General features: G+C 37.7%; 1 protein-coding gene across 3 annotated transcripts in view; it reads right to left on the bottom strand.

Moving 5' to 3' along the window:
• The window catches only part of Chn1 (chimerin 1), a 161,508-nt gene that overhangs the window by 18,384 nt on the left and 117,313 nt on the right, over positions 1 to 25,811 (bottom strand). For all 3 annotated transcript variants that reach the window (XM_070020603.1, XM_070020593.1, XM_070020614.1), the window contains 2 exons: positions 25,161 to 25,238; positions 3,599 to 3,683 (listed from right to left, as the gene is read on the bottom strand). In XM_070020603.1, the coding sequence (XP_069876704.1) occupies positions 3,599 to 3,683; positions 25,161 to 25,238 (163 nt within the window). The remainder of the gene's footprint in view (positions 1 to 3,598; positions 3,684 to 25,160; positions 25,239 to 25,811) is intronic.

Here is a 25,811-nt window from a genome sequence, read left to right as displayed (position 1 = left end):
ATAGAAATAATCCAGGAATGCTGGTAGAATAATGTTTTTTGGAGGAAAGGGATGTTTATAATCGCTCTGATTACATAATAATAGAGGATGGATGGAGGATGGGGATCAGAGAAAGATGATGTAAAGACACAAGTGGAGGTCTGAGAAGATAGAACGTGCCATGTATTTAATTTTGAAGATGAAGGAAGAGGCCCTGAGCTAAGGCATGTGGGTAGTTTCTGGGAACTGGAAAAGGCAAAGAAAGACATGAATTCTCCCACTACAGCTTCCAGAAGGAAACAGGCTTGCAAGCAGCTTCATTATAGCCCAGAGAAACTGACTTTGGATTCCATAATTACAGGATAATTAAATGCATGTAATTTTCAGCCATGGAGTCTGTGGTAATTTGTTGGAACAGAGGTGGGAAAGTAATACACTAGCCACTAAACATTAAAGATATTTTTAAGGAAAATGGCAGGCTTACAGCCATTTGTAAAGGAAGATATGTATTTATCTGCTTTTGATCTCTAAAACAGCTTTCTTTGTTCTGTTTCTTTAAAAAAAATCCACCAAGGCAAAAGAGGTTGTCAGGAATAATGGGATATTGGGAAAAGGCAGCATTGTATCCTATCCACTCCAAAAAAGAAAAGAAAAGGAAAGGAAAGAAAAGAAAGCAAAGACAGACAGACAGACAGACAGAAAGGAAAGAAAGGAAGGAAGGAAGGAAGGAAAGAAGGAAGGAAGGAAAGAAAAGAAAGAAAGAAAGAAAGAGAAAGAAAGAAAGAAAGAAAGAAAGAAAGAAAGAAAGAAAGAAAGAAAGAAAGAAAGAAAGAAAGAAAGAAAGAAAGAAAGAAAGAAAAGAAAGAAAGAGAAAGCAAGCAAGCAAGCAAGCAAGCACTGGGTGGTGTTCAAACCAATAGGAGGCAAATAAAGCTGTATGAATAAAATTGAATCCAGCTAATACTGTAGCAGGCAAGCTGTCCCCTCACTGAAAGCTCTGAGCAATTTTTTTCATTTTTGAGATAGTATCTCCCCATGTACCCAGAAAAGCCTTGAGATCCTCTTGTTTCTGTCCCCTCATTTACCCTGTGTGCTGGGATTACAGGTAAATGCTACCATACCTGGCTTGAGTAAATGATTGTTTTCGAAAGAATACTCCATTTGCTTTTGAAAAACCACGGTGAAAAATTCTTAAACCCATCACTTTATCAACACTTTCTAGTCTACATTGTTCCCCTTAAGTTCAAAGACACAACCACAGTCTTTGGAGACTCCTCATTTTGACTACACAGTAAGTTATTATAGTAAGGATTCCTTATGAATCCCAATCCAAGGTGCAACTAGTACCTCTGCACAGTTCAAAGTCCACATCTGGGGAATCCCTTATCCTATCCTCTGTGGCAGGAAGGATTCAGCATAGCTCCAACTAGTGAGCCATGCCTGCAACATTAGAATATCTAGTGAAGCAGGGAACAGTAACCAAAAGAAGACTGATTTGGACCACTCAGTCACATGTAATACATACCATACCTTGCTATTCTAAAAAAATGCACCTGAAGCCATTAGAAAGGACAAAATAATGGCATTCGCAGGAAGTGGATGGAACTAGAAAAAAACATTTGGAGCGAGGTAAGCCAAGAGCAAAGAGACAAACAACACATCATCTCCCTGATATGTGGATGTTAAATACAAAATGCAAGGAGATATGACAAAGTAAACAGGACTAGAGACACAAGGACCTCCACTCATCTTGTCGTATCATTCCTAAATGACTCCATGCTGTTGATCACATATATGGCATAGATATGCACATCTGAGGGAAGCTAGGAGGAGGACACAGAATCAGAGGGAAACGGGAAAATATACAACAGAGGGGCCCGTCAGCTGCACTGGACACTGATGAAAATGAACTAAGCAACTCAAGGGCAGCGATGGGAGGGAGGGAATAAGAGGGATAGAGGGAACAGCTAACACTAAGCAAAGGGAAAGAAATGTACATACCACCCGATGTGGAAGATGGCTATATTGTCAAAGCTCATAGAATTCACAAACTTTATAGACCACAATAATGACAATTTGCCTCATGAAGGATAAAATGTGTTTGTGACTTTAAGTATCACTATCTCTTTAACTAAGTATCACTATCTCTGTGAAATTTATGAAATTTATGTAATCACCTAGTCACAATAAAAATTATATATAAAAAAAGAAAATGCAGCTTAGAAATATAAAAAGGCAGACCACAAAATTTTTTACACATAATAGACAACAACAATATTCCATTTAAAATCATGCCACAACAAAAAAGTCAATGTTTCAGTGATGTTTGATAGTATTTAGTTACCATTTTGAAATAATTTACTTAGGAAATATTTTTAATGTAAAGCCATATTTTAGAGGACATGTAAGAAGATACTTAAGTTCAACAAATAAAATAGAATTTTTATGATCAAATACTATACATTTAAAATAAATTATTATTTTTAAACCTATGCTAGAATTCACAGCAGTTTGAATGGCAAATATGAAAGAGTTGTTCTATACAAACAAGTTTCATAAGATATGATTAACTACTCATTTAATGAACTATTTCACTAAATCAATGCATTCTGTGTGCATGTATGTGTGTGTATGTATATACACATATATGAGTATGCATGCACATTATAATAAAGAAAATCACACCACTTATTTTAGGGTTAAATATGATCACAATCTGGGAAAACACAGTTCAAGTCTTAAAAATGTGCTGTCATATTGGGTATTTCTTTATGTATGAATCTTAAAAGTTTCTAAATTTAAACCTCAAATACCATGATCATATTTTACAAAACAGATTTGGTATATTCAGGATTTCAAAATGTCACAAAGGAAGTATTAATGACTAAGTGAATTTTCAGAACTTGGTAACTATCTTTAAAGATAAATTCACAATTTTTTTAAGCTTTGACTTCACAAAAATTTTTAGTAAGGACAATCCAGATTAACATGTTATCTAAAATTCTGTTTCCAAGGAAACAATCCTAAGTCCCAGTACACTGCTTTAAAAAAAATCACTTTTATAAATTTAGATACTGTAACATCAAAGGCAAAGTATTAAATATAACTGTCTTACTTTCATCTCCCCTTGTCAGGCTTTTAAAACAAGTTGAGGGCTAGGAAGGTGGCTCAGTGGTAGAGCACTTGCCTTGCATGCTCGAGGCCCTGGGTTCGATTCCTCAGCACCACATAAGAAAAAAAGCGGAAGTGGTGCTGTGGCTCAAGTGGTAGAGTGCTAGCCTTGAGCTGAAGAGCTGAAGGACAGCGCCCAGGCCCAGAGTTCAGGCCCCACGACCGGACCCCCAAAAAAAAAACAAAAAAAAAAACCAAAAAAAAACAAGTTGACTTCTCTCTTTTCTGGACCAGATCCCTAGTCTTCTTCTACCCCGTAAGTACTATAGGTTAAGGGCAGATAAAAATCTTAATTTCCAAATTGGCTGTCTAACAATGCAGCCAGGCGCACACACATGAGAGTAGATCGGGCTCCAGTATGTAGTGTGTTTAACAGTGAACTTCCTAACACGTTTTTCCTTAGAACTTCACAGCACAGCCAGCAGAGAGAGGAAGGAAGTGCTCTCACCTGCACATTTCACTCCCTGAGCAATGAGGCCCCACATGAAGTTGGCACAATATTCACACCAGTGTGGGCCTCGGAACGTATGGACCTGAAAAAGAAACAGGGCAAAGTAGGAACAAGGTTAAACACATAGAAGCGATCATTTCATGTCAAAGCATGGTACATAAGCCAAATCTGTGGAAGAGGCAAATGGCTACATTTAGAAGAACTTCAGTTGAGTGGAACTGATAAACAGTTAACATTTTTTCAAAGCCTGACTTCCTCTTTCAGAAGTGATGACAAATCAAATCGATATTCTGAAATTTACTGTTAGAAGCAATTTCTATAGTGAAATATTCCAATGAGTCTCCTCAGGCATAAGAAGCCTCTTCTATCTTATCTAAATACAAACATTTGTGAACATGATGACATAAACAAGGATAAGAAGAAAAATAGAGTACGTGTTGGATTTGCAAGGATTTTGTCAGATGATCCACCTTCTGTTACCATAGTGGGTAACAGATGTTATTGATTAACTGACTAGCTACAATTAAATTATCAAAAAGTACCAATTTCTGGGGCTGGGAAGGTGGCTCAGTGGTAGAGTGCTTGCCTTGCATGCATGAAGCCCTGGGTTCGATTCCTCAGCACCACATAAGCAGAGAAAGCTGGAAGTGGCACTGTGGCTCAAGTGGTAGAGCACTAGCCTTGAGCTGAAGAGTTGAGGGACAGTGCCCAGGCCCAGAGTTCAGGCCCCATGACTGGCAAGAAAAAAAAAAGTACCCATTTCTGTTCAAAACATTTGATTTTATTATGTTAGCAAAGAAAACGAATACCTTTTGCTAACTACGGAAGCTGTAGCTAATCAGAAATTCTGAGTAATTATTCATTAACATTCCAACTCATAAAAGTTTTAGTTTATTTGATTTCTTTTACTCTAACAAAGAATGCCTCAAGGAAAGGATTAAAAAAAGCACTAAGATACCCATAATTTCTTTTTCTCCCTTTGCCGAGATAGTGCCTGGTTATTTTCTCAGGCTGGCCTGGAATTTAAAATGGTATTGCCTCACATTCTCAAGTGCTGGGATTACAGGTATATGCCCATACTTCTAGAGCTCATAGACCTTTATACACAGGAGGAATATTTCAGCTGATTCATGTGAAAAAGATTACTGGAACAAAAACAAATGAATCTAAACACTGGCCATTGAAGATTAATACAGAAAAATTTGAATATTAATAATAACAATGAGATTTCTGAGCTGACAGTGTACTACAGAAATAATAATAATAAAAAAAGGAAGTTCAAGGACATCATTGTTTTTCATCACTGGTTTTCATCAAATTAGATTTACTTAGAATAATTTTTTACACATGATTTCACTCCTGCAGAAAACAGTAAAAAAAGAGTAAAAACTCACAAAGTATGATGAGTTGATTTTAATACAAGCATTTACCAAAACAGCTACTTGCAAAGAATGAAATGCACAGCTGAGATTATAATTTTTCACTATTATTATATTAATGTATTGACCAGAAAAGTAAATGGTTTTAGTGTGTGTATATTTATGTAAGTGTGTGCTATAAATAACATTTTTTAAACTTAAGATGCTTCAAATGGGACTTAACATATGGTCCATTTAGAAAAACTATGATTAGAAGATAAATCCCCAATTTTAGAGAGGCTAAAATGTAAAATAAGATGTACATATCAGAATCAGCAATCAAAATTCAAAATCATCCATAAGACTGCAATGAATACTTCAGGACTCATTCGAAGTAGCTATGTGCTTGTGACTATCTATGGCTGTCACCAAGCAAATGTGAATTTTTATACTGACTTGGAAAAGTAGGCCATAATCCCTTCTATGTCTTTTATGGGAAAGTGTCAGGAATGCAGAGACAGTTGCTTCTGGATTGTTAATGATGTTCAGAGCCAGGAAACTGAAAGCATTTCCTGGAGTTGCTGAGGCAGGCCCAAGATCACAGTAAGATGCTTGTGATGTCCCTATATGTGTCTATATTTCTCAGAATGAAAAAAGTGGATAAGAATGTAATCTTGCTTCACTTTGGTGGGAATGTGAAGTAGCTAGTACTGATTCATGCTGAGAGTTATATAACTGTGAAACCAGTCTATAGGATTGTGAAGTTAATTTTAGACACTCTTGGGACACAAACTGGCCTGCAGGCTGCCAGATCTCAGGATAATTCAGTATCACAAACTTGTTGAGATGAATAAAACCAGAATAAAAGTATGGAGGAAATCTCAAGAATTATCCTTTACCTATCACTACCAGTTCTCTCATGATAAAGTATCTGAAAGCTGCATTTGAAGAACAGACAGAGTAGTTGATTTTACTACTAACACAAAAAGACTTTGAGGAAATCAGCACTGACTACCAAAGATGTCACAACAGAATCCATTCTTGTCCTCCCCTTACTGAAAGCAGTGAGTGTGGCATTTTGGAAGGCATGGAACACTTGTTCAGGTTATAGGTGGAAGTAGGAGGCTTTAACTGTCCATTCAGGCCCCATGTTCTTTAATCAAAGAATAAGGATGTATTTCAGAAGATAGTCATTAGGAAATTGCTATTTATACACAACATTCTTGGGACAGCTTTTTTATAAAGATATTTTGAGCTACTTAGGTTTATTTTTTAAAAAAATCATTTAAAACGTGGCTTATGTAGCCCCTAGGAAAACTATCCTAGAAAGAGGCCTTGTAAAAGAAGTTTGTCAAAGTTGTTTAACATTTAACTAGTTCCCCTTGGAATTTTTCATCTAAAATTTGTATTTATTTGGTTTCCTTTGCTCTATAATCTCTGACCTCATGGCACTGAGGTATGTTTGTAAAATTAGACTATTATTACCTATTGTCTTCTTTCATTAATTAAACACTTTTATCCACACATAAACACGTAAGTGATGACAGAGATAAAGAGGTACGTAAGTGATGACAGAGATAAAGAGGTACGCATTTAGGGAATTCAAAATAGCTACTAGATGGAATTTTTCAATGTTTTCAACACAAGAAAATGGTAAATGCTTCAAGTGACAGATATGCTACTATCCTGGTTTCGTTATTACATATTGTAAATTACACTGAAATACTATACTTAGCCCCATAATGTAATTAAATAGTAATTAAAAACCAGCTCTCAAGTTGTCCTGCTTTAAAAGCACAAAGAAAACAACACTTATTTACTGTAGACAATTCTATAAGAACTGATAATTTCTAACAATTCAACTAGATGTGCTTGTATTATAATTCCATTTTAAAATTAATCAATATTGGTGCTGGGAAGGTGGCTCAGTGGTAGAGCGCTTGCCTTGCATGCCTGAGGCCCTGGGTTTGATTCCTCAGCACCACATAAGCAAAAAGAAAGCCGGAAGTGGCACTGTGGCTCAAGTGGTAGAGCGCTAGCCTTGAGCTGAAGTGCTGAGGGACAGCGCCCAGGCCCAGAGTTCAGGCCCCACGACTGGACCCCCCCCCAAAAAAAATTAATCAATATTTAGTAGACATTCAAAACATAAAAAGTGGAAAGTTGCATTTTGGAGACTGATGCTGAGAGAAGAAAAGAAGGCCTGAAATGGGTCAAAAGATCTTGGGCCCAAATCCCAAGATTCAATGACTGAGCTATATCCTCAGCCCTGTTTTTATTTATTTTTCCCTCTCAGATGGGGTCTTACTATGTAGCCAAGGCTGGCCTGGAACTTGTAGTTCTCCTGCCTCTTCCTCCCCAGTATTGGGACTGCAGGTATGCCACCATGCCAGGTAAGAGAGAACAGCTTTTGTCTGAAAGACCCTATCCTATCTGTAGTAAACACCCATTAGCAATTGATAACTGATCTGTATTTGAGGAGTCAAATTGTTTCTCTGACAATATACATAACGAATAGACGCTCATTTTGTGACTGTCATTTCTCATAGGATTTTTAATGCAAAGGGCTTCAGATTTTTGTTTGTCTTCTCATTCTAGAATGTTGTCAGATCTTTCCCTCCCTCACTCCTTGTTCTTCTGTTTAATCACTGATTTTTAGTTATGGACTGGGAAATCAACTAACGGAGTTTTGCTAGCACTGAATGTAAACCAGAAAAGTGTTTATCTTCTTTGAAAAGCTTCAGGATTTTCTGTATTTCTAACAGTTGAACCGATAGACAGTGATCTCATGATGAGAGAGAGTAGCAACATCTTACTTTACAGACTTACATTCATTAAGTCATTGTTTATTTATTTATTTTTTTGTTGGTCATGGGGCCTGAACTCTGGACCTGGGTGCTGTCCCTCAGCTCTTCAGCTCAAAGCTAGCGCTCTACCACTTGAGCCACAGCTCCACTTCCGGCTTTTTCTGCTTATGTGATGCTGAGGAATCGAACCCAGGGCCTCATGAATGCAAGGCAAGCATTCTATCACTGAGCTACCTTCCCAGCCCCTAACTCATTGTTTCTTAGACACATAAACCAGTCTGGTTTTGCTATCAATTGACTTTAAAGACATACACTGGCTTTGTAAGGTGGGAAAATGATCACTTCCTTTATAAACAGCACTGGGGCTGGGAAGATGGCTCAGTGGTAGAATGCTTGCCTTGTATGCATGAGGCCCTAGGTTCGATTCTTCAGCACCACATAAGCAGAAAAAGCCGGAAGTGGCACTGTGGCTCAAGAGGTAGAGCGCTAGCCTTAGCTGAAGAGCTGAGGGACAGTGCCCAGGCCCCATAACCACCACCACCAACAAAAAAACAAAAAACAAAAAACAGTACTGTATTTTCCTCAGGGCTATTTATACAAATCATTCAATTTACCAAAAGTAAATTCCTTTGGAGAGTTTTCTGGTAAAACAATGAAAAAGAGCAACCAGTATCAGCATGTAACATTATTGGTAAAGGACGGTCTCAAAGAAAGTGACTTTGCAAGTGACTATGGATATTTCTTTCTAGGCCAACCCTAAAACTGTTGATTTAGCCTGAAAAATAAAAGCGACAGGGTACAAGGCACAATCATATCTTAATCAAGTTATGACCAACTAGTTTAAAGCCCTGTTCTTTGGCAACTGGAAAAAAGGAAAACTTTATTACCATGACATGTGAGATTACTTTTTACCTGTGAACAACTCCTTACATGTTAATTGCTCTGTTAAAAACAAGGCTGATTTAACAAATGGACACCAATATTGTGACCAAAGACACTGGTCACAATCAAGCTGAAAAAGAAAAAGAGATGGTCAAGCCAATGTGTACAGCTTGGACACGGACAACATACTCAATTGGGTGTGTTGTTACACCAATTAAAACTTTGGCTTACATTTCTCATAAGGAAATGAACACACCTGCTTCTCACTATGTTTACTGCATTCACTTCCTCAGTTGGATGTCAGTATCAGAAATAGAAGAAAAAAGTTCATACTATGAGAAGATAAAGAAAATGCAGTGCTACCTTGATTATCTCAGCCAAACACAATCTGTTTAAGAATAGGAATTAAGGGGGCTGGGAAGTTGGCTCAGTGGTAGAGTGCTTGCCTTGCAAGCATGAGGCCCTGGGTTCGATTCCTCAGCACCACATAAGCAGCAGAAAAAAAAGTTGGAAGTGGCTCTGTGGCTCAAGTGGTAGCATGCTAGCCTTGAGCTGAAGAGTTGAGTGACAGTGCCCAGGCCCAGAGTTCAGGCCCACGACTGACAAAAAAAAAAAAGAAAAAAAAGAAGAGTAGGGATAAAGGCGAACAGCCACAGAACACAGTTGCAAATGGAAACCATGCTGGGGCAACAAGAACATTAGGGGCAGTGAAATTTTGTTGAGGAAAGTAACAGTGGTATTTCAGTTGGAGCTCTGATGAGTTGGTCCTCCACCACAGTGTTGGCAATAGAGGGAACGGATGATTAAATGAAATGAAGGGGATGTAGATAGGCAATTGGCAAAAAAGTTCTCTTCTAGGGCTGGGAATGTGGCTTAGTGGTAGAGTGCTTACCTAGCATACATGAAGCCCTGGGTTTCATTCCTTAGTACAACAGATAAAGCCAGAAGTGACGTTGTGGCTCAAGTGATAGAATGCTAGCCTTGAGCTAAAGAAGCTCAGGGACAGTGCCCAAGCCCTGAGTTTAAGCCCCTGGATTGGCCAAAAAAAAAAAAAAAATCTCTCTTTCATCCTCCTCATTTTTATGTCAGGGCACGTATTATTATTATTATTTACCAACAGCACCTATGGTATATTGTTATTTAGTTCACATTGGCCTAAAAGTCACTATACACCCTCCAAGCTGGCCTTGAACTCCTGATCCTACTGCCTCAGTCTCCCAAGTTCCAGGATAACATGTGAGTACCAACATGCTGGACCAGAATGCACTGTTTTAAGTGACCAACATTCGTATCACCAGCACAGTTTTTAATTTTTGACCCATAAGAAGAAATTTATCATTCTAGCCCTAAATCTGTCACTTCAGCTAAAGTACTTTGATGAATAAGCCATGAGGAAAGAATGCATATGACAATAGCCATGATCATTATTAGCATTAAACACATGAAATGCATGGGACCCCTTCAAAGTGAGGCAGGGGGTACAATTAAAATAGGAGTGTCTTTAATACCAGACAGTACCTTCTTGACTTGTGGTTAAATCTGTTCAAAAGTATTAGCCATCTGCAGACTCTTGAGCAAAATCTGCAATGAACACAGTGAGGTTTGGGTACAATGACAGTAGGTTGGCCATGTGGATAGAATGGATATGCAGCATGGTGACCACAGCAGGGAAGAAATGTAGCTATAAACAATGGTTGGAGCTTGACTGGGAGGAGGGTACAGGTGCTGTCAACCTTTGTAGCTAGCTGTTAAATAGATGTTGTTACAGGGAGGGTGTGAAGGCACATGCTGCTGCAATGGTGGTTAACACTGAGAAGTATTTCATAAATGACAGGAAATTAGTGATTTAATGTTTCAGTAGTGGGAAAGCTGTTTAATACTGAGGGAAATGCCATAAAAACCTATTAGACTTACATTGCCCAGAATAAAAATAAATGTCCTCAATTATGAGAAATAAACTAGAGAGTTGATATAATCTGGTCAGACTATAACAATACTATTTACCTTACTAATAAGGCAATCATTAATATGAAAATATAGTTCGGCTCCAACATGAAGAACATTCATAAAAAGTTTTCTCAAGTGATATACAAAATACTTTAAGTGTAAAGACAAAATAATAAGAATATATTCATACCTGTCACTGGTGGCTAATGCCTGCAATCATAGCTACTCAAGAGGCTGAGATCTGAGATCACAGTTCAAAGTCAACCTGGGAAGGAAAGACTCTTATCTCCAGTAAACTACTCAGAAAAAGCTGGAAATGGCATTGTGGCTTAAGTGGTAGAGTGCTAGCCTTGAACACAAAAAGAGCCCAGGCTCTGAGTTCAAGCCCCAGAACAGTGGGGGAAAAAAAAGAAAGAAAAAGAAAAAAGAAAAAGAAAAGAAGAAAAACAAAAGCATCCAACAAAGTTCAGAGAGCTTTACATTTTTTAAAAAATGGATTCCCGGGCTGGGAAGGTGGCTCAGTGGTAGAGCGCTTGCCTTGCATGCCTGAGGACCTGGGTTCCATTCCTCAGCACCACATAAGCAAAAAGAAAAAAGCCAGAAGTGGCGTTGTGGCTCAAGTGGTAGAGTGCTAGCCTTGAGCTGAAAAGCTGAGGGACAGTGCCCAGGCCCCATGACCGGACCCAAAAACAAAAACAAAAACAAAAAATGGATTCCCTCCTGATTTACCTATTTTCTTAAACAATGCTATTCTGTGATGGAGACTATATCTCTAAAACTACAACTGAGTGAGTTATTACGGTGCAAATAAGTGAATTTGCTCAGAATCATGCATGATCATGCTAATTCTAGAGCACAAACACAGTTTCTAGTGTCAGTGTTCTGTTCTAAGCTACACATTATCGGTTTGCAACCTAGGAATCAAGAAATGCAGATAACCAAGTTTTCAAAGCAATCTTATTTTTTAAAATAATGAAAGCAGGCACATATTGCATAATAAAAATGTAATAATAAATACAACCAGACATTTAAAAAACCTTTCCATTTCAAAATATGAATGTTAAAAATCTGTTATTTTAACTTTCTTCCCTGATTGCTTTACCCCGGAACTAAACCATCCTCAAGGCATAGAAAAATGTCTAATGGTATAAGCTTCAGCATTTTTACTTTGAGATTTAATTTCATTTCTTGGATGACTGAGTCTATACTCAAATATGAATAGTAAAAAACCAACAACAGTGAATCAATACTAAAATGCCAATCCCCCAAAGCTATATAGGTATAACAGAAAAAGAAAACAAATTAACCAACATAGTTGTGAAATCAAAAACACTTTACAATTATGACAGGAAATCTCTATGCTACAGTATAAATAGGTAAACTGAACAAGAGACAAAACCAATTTAAGACCAATCCATATTATCCAATTTGGGAGCGGGGGAGCTGTACTGGGGTTATAAGAGCCTGTGCTTGCTAGGCAGCTACTCCATACCACTTGTGTCATATACACTGCCCTTTTGGCTTTATTTTTTGAATAGAGTTTCACTTTTTTTTTGAGGCTGGCCTAAAACATAATTCTCCTATTTTTGAATAGCTGCGATGAGAGGTTTGACTTTATGCCCAGCATTTTATTGATTGAGGTACTGTCTTTTGAACTTTTTGCCAGGGTGGCCTGGAATTACATACAGTCTTCCTGATGTCAGCCTCTTGAGTAGCTAGCAGCACAATAGCATGAGCCGCTCTGCTCAGCTCCAATCCACATTATTTTGAAACACACAGTTCCCACCCTCCACCCCGGTACTGGGGTTTAAACACAGGTTCTCAAGCTTGCTCAGGTTGCTAGCTCATGGCTGATGGCTGAGGCTCTACCATTTAAGGCACACTTCTAGCCCAGGTTTTTCCAATTATTTTGGAGATAAGAGTTTTGGACTTTTTTTGCCTGGGTTAGCTTCAAACCACAAGCCTCTATGTCTTAGCATCCTGAGTAGTTGGGATTACAGGCATGAGCCACTGGCACCTGGCTAAAATTGACAAATCTATGAAGCAAATCTACACGAATTTAACATTTCCATACAAGTAGATTTCAATTTCTATTTAGCTTGGTTGTACAAGAGTAATATCGAGAAATATTATTAATATGTACAAGGAAAAAAAGTTTGGCCTAAATGCACAGGAAATTATTAAACTCTGTGGCTGAGGAGTAGCTCAATGGCAGAGCTACTCCCTGGTATAATCCCTGTTTTCACTGTATTTGATGTTGGTATAATTTGTGGAGGGGAAGGGAAAAAACAAATTGTTTAAATAGGGATACAGGTGGATCCATTGCAACAATGAGATGTACAAGACATTAGGTCAAAAAGCAAACTTTACAACTTTGGCGGGGGGGGGGGGGGGGGGGAGGAGGTTGGTAGGGCAGGGATGGTAAGGGGAAACAAAGGAGGAAGCAACAATGCTTGATAAGAAATGTACACATTACCTTGCTCATGTAATTGTAACCCCTCTGTACGGTATTTTCACAATTAAAAAAACCTTAAAAAAAGATCAAACGAATGAAGGTATGGTCATAACCACTGCTTGCCTGAGGTCTACAGTGCTGTCACTGCCTTTCACAGTCTCTTCCAGGGCCATTATTTATATTTTATTGAGCATAAATACTTACTCAGGGTGTGAAGAATGTCAAGCTCTGTGGCAAAAATCTGTTTGTGCTAGTGGTGTAAGATATTACTCATATCACTTCAAGAGGGAACAAAGAAACAATAAAAGTCAACTTCATACAACACACGATGGGATCAGCAAACCTGACAGGGTCTCTGTTTTCTGTGTTTCTGCAGAAAGATGTCTTGCACATATCAGAATCCTAGCAAAACACAGTTCTGTAGAAAACTTCAGATTTTATTACTGAGCTGAGTTGCACAAACAGAAGCTAATAAGAATGAGCACCATTTTTGAATTTGGGCAAATCTTGGCCCTGCCAATTCCTAATTCTCCAAATCCAGGTTAGAATGCCTAAATTCTTTGGATTCTTTCCTGTGTAGGAAACAGAGATTACATGAAATACTGTATTTCAAGTTAAGCATATAGTAAATATGTGAACATGGTAGCTTTTTTATTGATTCAATCCTTAAGCTCTAAATCCCTGCCTACTTTTTAAATTTGATATGCAATCCTGGTGATACAATTTCAGAGGAAATCTGTAGAAATGTCCCTTCTTATTACTGCTACCTACACATGTACTTTTTACTAGACTATAATAAAATTATTATTAAAAAAAGACTCCTCCCAACTAAGTGCTTTAACCCATTACAGCCTTAGTAAAAAGATCCTGATTTTTCTTTAATGATTTTCTTCTGCTTCACCGAATGCTGCACTTTAATATTTTTTTCCATTACTTGATCTAATTGGTATTCTTTTTCTAGAAAGGTTCTTAATCCTGTTGTGGAAAAGATATGCATTGCATGATTTCAATTCTTTTCCATTCATGGACACTTGTTTTTTAGTATCAATAGTCCAGAATATGTCTAGCTTGGCATATCTTTCAGGTTTAGTTGAGAAGTACAAAGAGCGCTTTGTAGATATTAGGTCAAATTAATTAATCAAGTTTTCTATGTCTTTATACTTCTCAGGTCTATTTTATCCATGAGAGAGAGAAATGAAGGCTAGGTGCTGGTGGCTCATGCCTGTAATCCCAGATACTCAGGAGGCTGAGATTTGAGGATCATGGTTCGAAGCCAGATCAGGCAGCCCAGGAAGTCACTCAAAAAATCTAGAAGTGGCACTATGGCTCAAATGGTAGAGTGCTTGCCTTGAGCAAAAGCAGTTGAGGGACAGTGCCCAGGTGCAGAGTTCAAGCCCCAGGATCGGGGGGGGGGGGAGGGGGGGAGGGGGGGAAGAAGAGAGGTTGGAACTTTCAGCTATAATTGGTCTATTTTACTTTCAGGTCAGTTGTGGCTTTACATATTTTGAATCAGTTATTAGATGCACATAAATTATAAAATATTCTCTCTTCTTAAATGAATATATAATATTTCTCATCTTTGACACTAAATTTGATATAAAATATATAATCTAGCTCTAAGCCAATCAGCACATGCTATTCTCCTGAGTATGACTACTGATACAGAAGTAGACATACATAATTAGAGGAATAACTGCCAGTCTTAGATCCTAAACATACTCTCTCTCTGTGCAGGGGCTAGAAGCTGGCTAGAGCTGAAGCTTCTACCAACCACCTTGTCACCAAAAAGCCTAACATTACAGACAAAGTTCTGGTGGCCATTTCAGGACCCTGTGTCAAAGGATATTTTTAATGCTGGACGTTTTCTACTGTATAACACAATTAACTGTCCTTTTTGGCCTCAGCCAGCATGAGTTGACCATTCTAACACTTACAGGGCTTCTTCCAATTGCCAAATGGTAAATATCATCTGTGGGCTCCTTTGTTTTTCTTTTAAACCAGGTGAAATAGTATCATACAACTATGAAGTAATGAGCTGTCATGGCAGTCTGCAAAGCAAACTAGCATGCCTCCCAGAGATGAACTTCTCTTCATGAACAGGGGCATGTGTACTAGAGAGAGCTGGTGCTCCAAACAAAGGTAGTTCTAAAACAGAGAAAGAGGATGCATGACATTTTAGGCTTGGCTCAGGCAAATCTATATTCATGAGTAGCCCAAATGTTACCTCTAAGATAACACACTATCACATGAAATGACAGGAAGCCTCTGTCTTCATTACTAAAAAATAGATCTATTCTTTTTACTTTAAATTTTTATGTCTAGAGGACAAGAGACAATTCTATTTTTCTTTTCTCCCAAATGAAAACCTTTCTAGGGTGTGAATGAGGAGGCAGAATTCTTCAGGAGTACAATCTTACTGGGCTATGCATGGCCACTTAAAAGATTCCAATTTTGTACCTAGGAGAATCTTAAGATAAGAAGAAGGATTAGGAAACCCAAGAAAGAATCTAATGAAATGGTGTCTATCAGACATACAGTTTATAATGGTTACATATTTAAGAAAAAAAAACAAAACTTTGCATGTATTCTCTTCTATTTTAAAAACTTCATTCTATTTCTTTTGGTTATAAATCTTTCTTTCTTACCCCTGCCATTTGATTTATCTGACGAAGGTGATCATCATTCTTTTTGCACTGTACAATTACACAAACAATGATGAATGCTGACTAATAATAAGTTTACTGAGATATAGGGAACTCGATACAAGAGACAATAACTAAGATACTATAGCGTGTAATGCTCTGGTTATATGCACCGATCACTTTATTAGAATCATTATAGGCCTTACTTCAGCAACATAGTTCGATATATATTTCCCCTGTTAACAACAAAAGCAAAAATGATCTAAAATCCAATGCTCAGTTGGATTTGTGAGGGGAGAATGGATATGCAATACAAGAGATTATAAGTCCTACTATGAAAAGACAAATTCTTGTGTTAACTCAAAAAAATTTTTAAGAAAACAGGCTTCTAAAAAGGTGACAACAAGCTGGGTACAGGTGGCTCATGCCTGTAATCCTAACTACTCAGGAGGCTGAGATATGAGGATCACGGTTCAAAGCCAGCCCGGGCAGAAAAGTCTGTGAGACTCTGATCTCCAATAAACCACTAGAAAACTGGAAGTGGCACTGTGGCTCCAGAGGCAGCACTTGCCTTGAGCTGAAGAGTGCAGGGACAGTGCCCAGGCCCAGAGTTCAAACCCCACAACCAACAACAACAACGATAACAAAAGGTGACAACAATTTTTTTTTTTTAAATCAATGAGGTCCCAAGGCTCACTGGCACCTGGGCCCTGGGTTACATAAGCAAAGATATTTATTTGAATTCACACTGGGAAGGTTACCATGGATACATGCAAAAATGAAGCATCTATATTACAATCAGAGCCAACACAGTGAGAAACCCTGGTTCCCTTATTGTGTTGAGAAAGGAGACTGCAACAGGTGACAACAATTTTAAAAATGTTTTAATTATGCATTTTTCATGTATAAACTTTTATTGGTGTGGTATGTGTGATGCTACAGATTGAACTCAGGGCCTCACACATGCTACAAAAAAGTGTTCCATTGAGCTACATCCTTAGTCCCCAGCATGGTTATTTCAAAATATGCATAAATTGTGCCAATTGTCAAGCTAATCACATACTTATCCTTTTTATGGTGAGAACACTTGGGCTACTGAAATGTTCAAGAACAAGATATGCTGTCATTAGCTATAGGAGGTAACTTTTTAAAAAATTGTGCATTCTTTCTGTGAGTTTGTATCTTTAACTTGTCATTGTTAGAATATGCTAGAGACACTAAATTTTCTCAGTAGATGGACATAGAATCATATATAGCTGTGTTGCTAGAGGGTCTCAAATTGGGATACAGGAAATTGCAAATAAGAATCAGAATCTGGAGAGAGCGAGCCCAGGTTCCCTCTCCAAGCATTCAAAAACAGAAGTATGGGGAACTTGAACTCAGGGCCTCACATTTGCTTGGTTTGTTTACTAATAATTGGCACTCTACTACTCGAGTCATTCCTCCAGCCTTTTTCTGGTTAATTGAAGATGAAATCCCTTGGACTTGCTACCCTGGCTGGTTTCAAACCACAATTATAGGTCTCAGCCTCCTGAGTAGTTAGGATTACACATGTGAGCCATCGTGACCAGCCTACTTTTTGGTTTCCAAAGTGGCCCTCACATTTTTATTTTTCTTTCCTAAATAGACACCTTAGTAAGTTCTACTAATAGCCTCTTAATATAAAAAACTGCAAATCTCTACCCTATTTTTTTCAGCAACAGAAGCAAAAATAAATGGGACTATAGCAAATTAAGTGCTTCTGCACAGCAACAAAAATCAATCAACATATTAAGGCCACCTCTGGAATAGAAGAAAATATTTGCAAGCCATACATCTAGTAAGAGAATAATGATTTGTAATGAACTCCTGTAACTCAACAGCAAAATCACCAAATGACTGTTGTTTTTCTTTAATGGGTAAAGCAGGGTTTGATAGTGTCTATAGACCTAACTATAAAGGAGGCTGAAATAGGAGACTCACTTGAGCCTGTGTTCAAGAACAGTGTAGAAAATGTAGTAAGGCTCCATCTCAAAAGGGAGAGAAGGGAGGAAGGAAAGTTAAGAAAAGGTGAAAAAGGGAGAGAGTGAGGGAAGGGGTGACATTGTCCAAAAATATATGTGCTCTTTACCTGACTTACATAACTGTAATCCCTCTGTACTTTACCTTTCTCTTTTATTTATTTATTTATTTATTTATTTATTTATTTATTTTGCCAGTCGTGGGGCTTGAACTCTGGGCCTAGGTGCTGTCCCTCAGCTCTTTACCTTAAGGCTAGCACTCTACCACCTGAGTCATAGCACCACTTCTGGCTTTTTCTGTTTATGTGGTGCTGAGGAATTGAACCCAGGGCCTCATGCATGCAAGGCAAGCACTCTACCACTGAGCCACCTTCCCAGCCCCTGTACTTTACCTTTATACCATTAAAAAATTAAATAAAAAAAGGCAAAAAACCAGAATAAACATTTCTCTAAAGAAGATAAACAATGTGTACTATTATTAATCATCAAGAAAATCCAAATACAAACTACTGGAACATTCACTTAGATCTGTTAGAGTGGTTATTATAAAATAAATGGTAAGTGTTGGTGAAAATGTGGAGAGGCTGGAGCCCTTGACAGTATTTGTGTGAATGTAAAATGATGTAGTTGCTACAGAAAACAATATGACAGTATTTCAAAAAAATTAAAAGCTAGAACTATCATATGGCCCACCAATTCCATTTCTGGGTATCTATCCAGAAGGACTGAGATGAGATTAGGATCTTGCACACTCTGTAAATGGCAGCATTATTAACAATAACTAAGGTATGAAAACAACCTAAAATGTCCACTGATGAGTGAAGATGTATTTTATGTGTGTTCATGCATACATGTATGTGTGTGTATATAACAGAATGCTTATTCAGCCTTAAAACATCTTGAAATCTTGCCATATGTGAATCAGAGGAAACTGAAGGGCACTATGCTAGGTAAAATAAGCCAGTTATACGGGACAAATAGTGAACGTATACTCAGGAAGAATCTAAAAGAGTCAAACTCGCAGGAACAGAGAATGGTGGTGAGGGGCTGGGAGAAAGGAACAATGGAGAATTGCTGTTCAATACCTCTAAAGTTTTAGTAAGACAAGATAAATAGGCTCTGGAGATCTACTACTTTATCCCTCTAGTTATCAACAGTACATTGTACATTTATATTATTAACATTAACACCATATTTGTATATGGAATATAGAACCTCTAGGGAGATGATATTGCTACTCATGATACAAAATAAGAATGACTTTCAGTGCTCATGCATAACATATTATGTTCCTCTTATCACTGTCATTAGAGAAAGAATGATATGTGCTTCCTTTCAGTTAGTGTGTTCATGTCTAGAAGTCAAGGATCATTATGTTTCAAATTACTTCATTTCCCTGCCACATTGTCTAGCATAGTAGAAAGCACATAAAAGTGGCTCAATAAATACTTGAAGGATGAATGATGACAGAATGGAGGAAATACAATCAAAGAGCTGAAAGTCTTGTTTTAGATTGGGAATATAATCTGGGTAAGACATTTTTACAATTTTGAATATATTTATTATGTTCACCAGTAGCTAATCCCATGTATATTTAAAAAGCCAATCTCTTCTGGGCCCACACAGACAATGGACACAGTGGGGACTTCAGACCAAAGGTTAGAAGGAAGGTGCTTCCAAGACAAGTCTCCCTTAATGAAATCATTTAAAAACGTGAATGGAAGAAATGTAAAACATATCATATAGTTTTATAAAAGGCAATGTGTTCTGGCAAGGCAGTATCAGGGAGAGAAGTAGAGTCATGCAACTTGGGAAACAAAGACAGATTGTGAAACAGGTTGAGAATAAGCAGTCATGGTTTGTGATAATAATTGCATCATGAGAATAATAGTATCGTAACTTTCTCTTAAGTGTAGCAACTTGGATTTTTTTAGCCCCATCAAAGATTAGTGAAGGAGTATGTACAAATCACCAAGCACCTTATGAAATGTTTCTCTTTGGATTATCAGTGGCAGATAGCAATGTAATGATCTAGATTTACACTTGATATATCACAGATGATTCTTCAGCCAACATTATAAGCCATAAGGAAGACAGGCCAAGGAAGGGTGAGAGGGCCACAATGCTGAGGGCAACAGAGAGGCTGGGGTGATAAAGCAAGGATGAGCTTCATGGTCCTTCTCTCTCTCTCTCTTTTTTGTCAGTCATGGGGCTTGAACTCTGGGCCAGGGCGCTGTCCTTGAGCTCTTCAGCTCAAGGCAAGCCCTCTACCACTTGAGCCATTCCTCATGGCCCTTCTTATCAATAAAGTACTATAGCAACAGAAATCTAGTACTTGCAGATGATCTTTTCCAAACTTTCAGTTTCTCTATAGCCCTTTCCATATCTGACTGTCCCAGGCAAAAAACTCAGCTAGACACCAATCTTGGAGCTTTGTCTTTTCTTTTTTCTTTTCTTTTTTTGTTGGTCGTGGGGCTTGAACTCTGGGCCTGGGCGCTGTCCCTCAGCTCTTCAGCTCAAGGCGAGCGCTCTACCACTTGAGCTACAGTGCCACTTCCGGTTTTCTGGTGGTTTATTGGAGATAGGAGTCTCACGGTCTTTCCTGCCCGGGCTGGCTTTGAACCGCGATCCTCAGATCTCAGCCTCCTGAGTAGCTAGGATTACAGGTGTGAGCCACCAGTGCCCGGCAAGCTTTGTCTTTTCTTGCAGGTAATCAATATTCTGAATGCGCACTCTCTCTCCTCTCTCTCTCTCTCTCTGCCTCTGTCTGTCTGTGTCTGTCTGTCTGTCTGTCTGTCTGTCTGTCTGTCTCTCCCCCTCCAAGAGAAAATCATTATTTACCCCTTAAAAAAAACTTATGTTGGCCAGGCACCAGTGGATCATGCCTGCAATCCTACCTATTCAGGAAGCTGAGCTCTGGGGATTTTGGTTAGAAGCCAGTTTTCATGAAACTCCATGAAAGTCCAATTAACCATGCACCAAAAGAGGAGTGGTGGCTCAAAGAGGTACGACTAGCCACTGCTACCTTCAGTTTATCAAATAGCACAACACCAGGTCTGTTGGAACAAAGCAGGGAAAGCTGCAATTTGCTCATCTTAGTAGGTCCTAAATCATACTACATATTACTATGCTACTTATATGCAGTGCTATTTTCATTACAGCATCAATTTACATTTCAGGATTCTCTGCTTGCATGTTATCTTGGCAACAAGAAATCTATCAATATACTATTTCTTATCTTCCATTTATGTACAAAATACCTGAAATCAAAATCAAATCAATCATCACCTTAAGACTACTTAAAATAAAACTAAACTCTTAAAGTATCTATTCATTATAATTATACTTTCCTTTCTTTTTCTCTTTCTTTTCTTTTTCTTTTTCTTTTTTGTTGTTGGTCATGGGGCTTGAACTCTGGGCTTGGGCGCTATCCCTCAGCTCTTCAGCTCAAGGCGAGCGCTCTACCACTTGAGCCACAGTGCCACTTCCAGTTTTCTAGTGGTTTATTGGAAATAAGAGTCTCACAGAGTTTCCTGCCCAGGCTGGCTTCGAAACATGATCCTTAGATCTCAGCCTCCTGAGTAACTAGGATTACAGGTGTGAGCCACCAGCGCTCAGCTTACTTTTATTTCTTTAGTGCTGGTAAATGAACCTTGGGACTTGCACATGCTGGGCAAACCCTCTATCACTGAGCTACACCTTCAACATTTTTTTTTTTTTTGGTCAGTCCTGGGCTTGAACTCTGGGCCTGAGCGCTGTCCCTCAGCCCTTCAGCTCAAGTCTAGCACTCTACCACTTGAGCTACAGCATCACTTCCAGTTTTCTGGTGGTTTAATGGAGTTAAGAGTTTCATGGACTTTCCTGCCTGGGTTGGCTTTGAACCACGATCCTCAGATCTTAGCCTCCTGAGAAGCTAGGATTACAGGAATAAGCCACCAGTGCCTGAAATCTTTAACATTCTTTAATGTTATTTCTTTTAAGTATTCAATTTACCCATGTGTGCAGCAAGGCTTCTGTTATTGTATCTAATCTTGATTTTATGTAACAATGCTTTCCAAATTAAGCAACAAACGAAATGAAACATTTCATAGTTAAACTCAGAGGCAGTAAAATAAAGAGGATTTCATTGTATTCTACGGGGCACAAAAATTCAACTAGCTTATGTAACACCCACTGTGACTGGGAGTGGTGAAAGATTTCTTCAGCTCCTATGAACACTCTGATACTCTGAAGTTCTCCTTTGCCTTATGGCCACTGCTATTGGGCACAGGATTCAGAATATGCAACTAGAGACAATTCATAGTGACAAAAAGTGGTTACTATGTATCTATATGTACTAGAAAGTCAATATTTCTGATGGGGGGAGGGGATTTGAAAGATCAAGCAAATGGTCTAAGTTGGTATAAATAATAAGCAAATTCCTGGGGCAAAAACTGGGTCTTACTATCATTTGATCAGAGAGACTCAGAATACAGCATGCAAACATTGCTAGGGGTAGAGGGAAGTGACAGTGCTTGTACTTTACTGTCAGACGGTCTTTCTGTTTGGTCACCAACCTTTCTCTTCATGGTATTAGGATAGGGCAGTTAACTGATCTAGGGTATATTAAAGTCATTTTTAATAGTTTTAACTCACACATAAAGTAGTACATGTTTATTAGTATTATGTGATGTTTCCATACAGGTATACACTGTCTGATGTTCAAATCAAAGTACATACATGAAAACATTTAAAATCCTTTTACTATTTAAAATTTTTATTCTATAAGGTCATAGTTTTTAGAAGATGTGATACATTTATCTCTAAAATAATAACTTTCCTAAGAGACATAACTATCTGATGACAGATTATCAAATCCTTATAAGTAAAAGTAACACGAGAGGGATAAAGAGTGGGAGACCATGTTACATAATAGTAAAATAAGAAGTCCTTTTTAGGGGTGAAAAAGCCCCCCAAACACATCTCTGTAGTAGGTCCTGCTGCTGTGTGGCATTTACCCAAAAGTATATGGAGCTCTTCACTTTGCAAATAGGATTTGACAGCTGTTCAGACCATTGAGCAGCATTACATAACAAGGCATAATTCAAGAAGCAAAAAGGAAACCGACATTGAAATAAAGCTTTGGTGTGTGGGCTCAAGGTTGAATAGAACACACTTGTACAACACAGAAAGGAGTCACTGACAAGGCCATGTGATATTACCATAATGGAAATGTTCCGGCTTTTCCCACAGCAGACCTCTGAACTGTACATACATATTGCCAGCAATGACCTTCTAATTGAGCGTTTGTGTGGGAGAGAACTGTTTCTGCTAGACATCTGACTTCTTTTGGAGATGTTTTTGGAAGTCAAATATATGACTCTTCTTTTTTTCACAATGCCATTGCAGAGAATTTTAAATAACAATGAATCAGATTCTGCATCTGACCTTATTAGCAAGTCTAAAATAAAATATGTAATGCAGCTCACTAAAATTGGCTAAAGCATACTTTTTTTTTTAAAGAGCAAGTGGTAGGTGGTTTAATATTTTTAGCTAGTTTTTTATATGTCAAAAAAAAAACAACCCACTTAGGGTTAAGGGGTATAGCTCTGTGGTACAGTGCTTCTCTTACCCACAGCACAGGGGGAAAAACCAACTGTATAGAAAGCAGTTTAGGTACCAAAGTAAGAGTAACACTAGTCCTACTCAATACTTTCTCGAGCATACAATTTGCTTACTAAACTATGTGTTAAGATTGAGAAATACCTGGATTATGCAACCTAGAAAAAAAGGAATATGCTTATTTATGAAAATTCTTCAATAAATCTGTTTGCTTTTAAGCAATATTGATAAAAAGCACATGGGATGCACATACATGGCACTAAAATGGTACTCTCTGTAGGCCTGTTTCTACTGCACAAATCAGAGGGTACACTTCTGGGGAAAGATTTTTAAAATATCAACTATTTTTTAGAGTGTACATATAATTCTTAGTAACCCAAATAACCGTTTTTGTGAATTAACATGTATATATAACTTTATATTTGCAAAGGACTTTTTGGCCCTTTTCCCAGCCCAAACTTGGTAAATTAGGTTGTATGCCGTGCAAAAAGAATGCAAAGCCTCATAACTTGCATGAATGTTTGGGTTCATAAGTGGATATTATGGTTAGGTGTGGATGCACACGTAATTTCTGTTTTCCAAAAAGTATTTAATCTACTGAATTGTCTCAATTTCATTTTAAGCAAGGACATTGATTGAAAAGTAAGGTCCTTAATAATGTTTAAAGAAGAAAATACTACTTGGTTTATCTTGAAATATTATCACTCTATTATTTACTAATAGTCCTTATACTTATCCTCAAAAAAAATGATCTAAAGATTATAATGCATTTCTATGACAAATGCCAATAAAGTACATAGGAAGGCATGGTACTTAACATTTTAATAAAATAAAAGCTGGTGTTAAAAAAAATTAGGATGAATTGCAAATTTGAAAAGTCACCCTGTACAGAGCCAGCATTCTATATACAGAATAAATTCGTAAACTGAAGATCAGGATTTCTATCTTGAACACTTTTAGAAATCAAATACTCCCTTTTCTAACAAAGTAGATGACATTCTGTCTAATCTGAAAATACTCATGTCTGCATTATAAAGTTGTCAAACTATTGAAAGTTACTATAGAAATGCCAATGCATCTCCTATTAGGTATAACTGGGTCACTTTACATACTAGTTCATGCTGTATATGGTCTGAATTAGAATGTGAAGGACATATCTCCAGGGCTTATATTGTACTTTAAAATCCACACCATAAGTTATATCAACATAAGTTATATCTTGGTGAAAGATTCAGGTATAGTGGATGAAACATTAAAAAACAATTAAAAACAAAATATACACAAGGTGAAAGCAAATACTGAAACTGTATAGAAGTTGCTTGTGTCAGCACCATCAACAGTCCCACGGTAGCCATCCTCCTTTCATCATGGTCAATTCATTAACTGAGAAGAAAAGACAGAAACTATGGGAAATGCAGACCATCTGCTCAATCCAGATGCACTGCACATGTCTAACAGATAAGATCTAATCCTTCCCTGAAATAGCCAACAAAGGTATTTAGATGAATTTGCATCACAAATAAAAATAATTCTGAAATCATTATTAAATAACACCTTTTTAATATCAGTCAAGGCTTACTAGTGTGTAATTAAACAGAATGTTAACACAGTATAGAGAAAATGGGATTGGATTTCTAGTAGCTCTAGTGTGTACACATTGATTAAACAGAGTATTAACACAGTATAGAGAAAATGGGATTGGATTTTTAGTAGCTCTACTCAGCTATTCATAAAATACATCAGGCCTTTTAAAACACCATCTTTCCTTGAATAAAAGAACATTTTAGTCAAGTCATCCAGAAGATATTTAACACATTTCAAGTAATGAGCATTTTTAATAAGAAAAGGTTAAAAACAAAAATATTCTTACCTTGAAATTGTGAACCTTTTCATATTTTGGAATTTGCTCATTTTCTTTCAGAGTTGCTCTTCTAACAAGTGATGTCAACTGCGAATAAGCAAAGAGTTTCAGAGGTTGCCAGATTGTCACAGATGACTTTTGAGAACCCAGTTTCATTCCCAAGGCTGCTATCAATAAATCTTGCTGACGGCCCTCTTGTTTTGATTTGTGAACTGCAGCTCTATTAGTTTTCCTCCCAGACCAAGACTCTTTGGATGGCATTTTGGAATTCAGAGCAAAGAAAGAAACCCTGTATTGGCCTGTGTCTGCCGATGAACTCTATTCAGCTAACACATGAGCATTCTGCAGCCAGCACAGAACCCTAACCTACAGAGAGCTGAGGCCACGTCACACCACAGAGAGGTGCAGGAGGGTGATGAAGCACTTCTTCAAGAGAGGCCGACTAACCAGGCAAATTCTTCTTTCTTCCTGTTTTAACAAAATGAGGCTCTATATTTAAGCTTCTGAAAACTTAAGAGTCTGAAGAGAAATAAAAACAGTCGATGCTAACATGTAAAACATTCAGCATTCTCTTTACAAACCCTTTTTAAAAGTCATGCAATTTTGATACATTCCTAAAAGCTTTCTTCTCTATTCAATAATGTCCATTCTGAATGAAAG

Source organism: Dipodomys merriami, unplaced genomic scaffold (genome assembly GCF_024711535.1).
Source record: "Dipodomys merriami isolate MVZ:Mamm:240054 unplaced genomic scaffold, mDipMer1.0.p SCAF_1, whole genome shotgun sequence".
Taxonomy (NCBI): domain Eukaryota; kingdom Metazoa; phylum Chordata; class Mammalia; order Rodentia; family Heteromyidae; genus Dipodomys; species Dipodomys merriami.
This window is presented reverse-complemented; position numbering and strand designations above follow the sequence as displayed.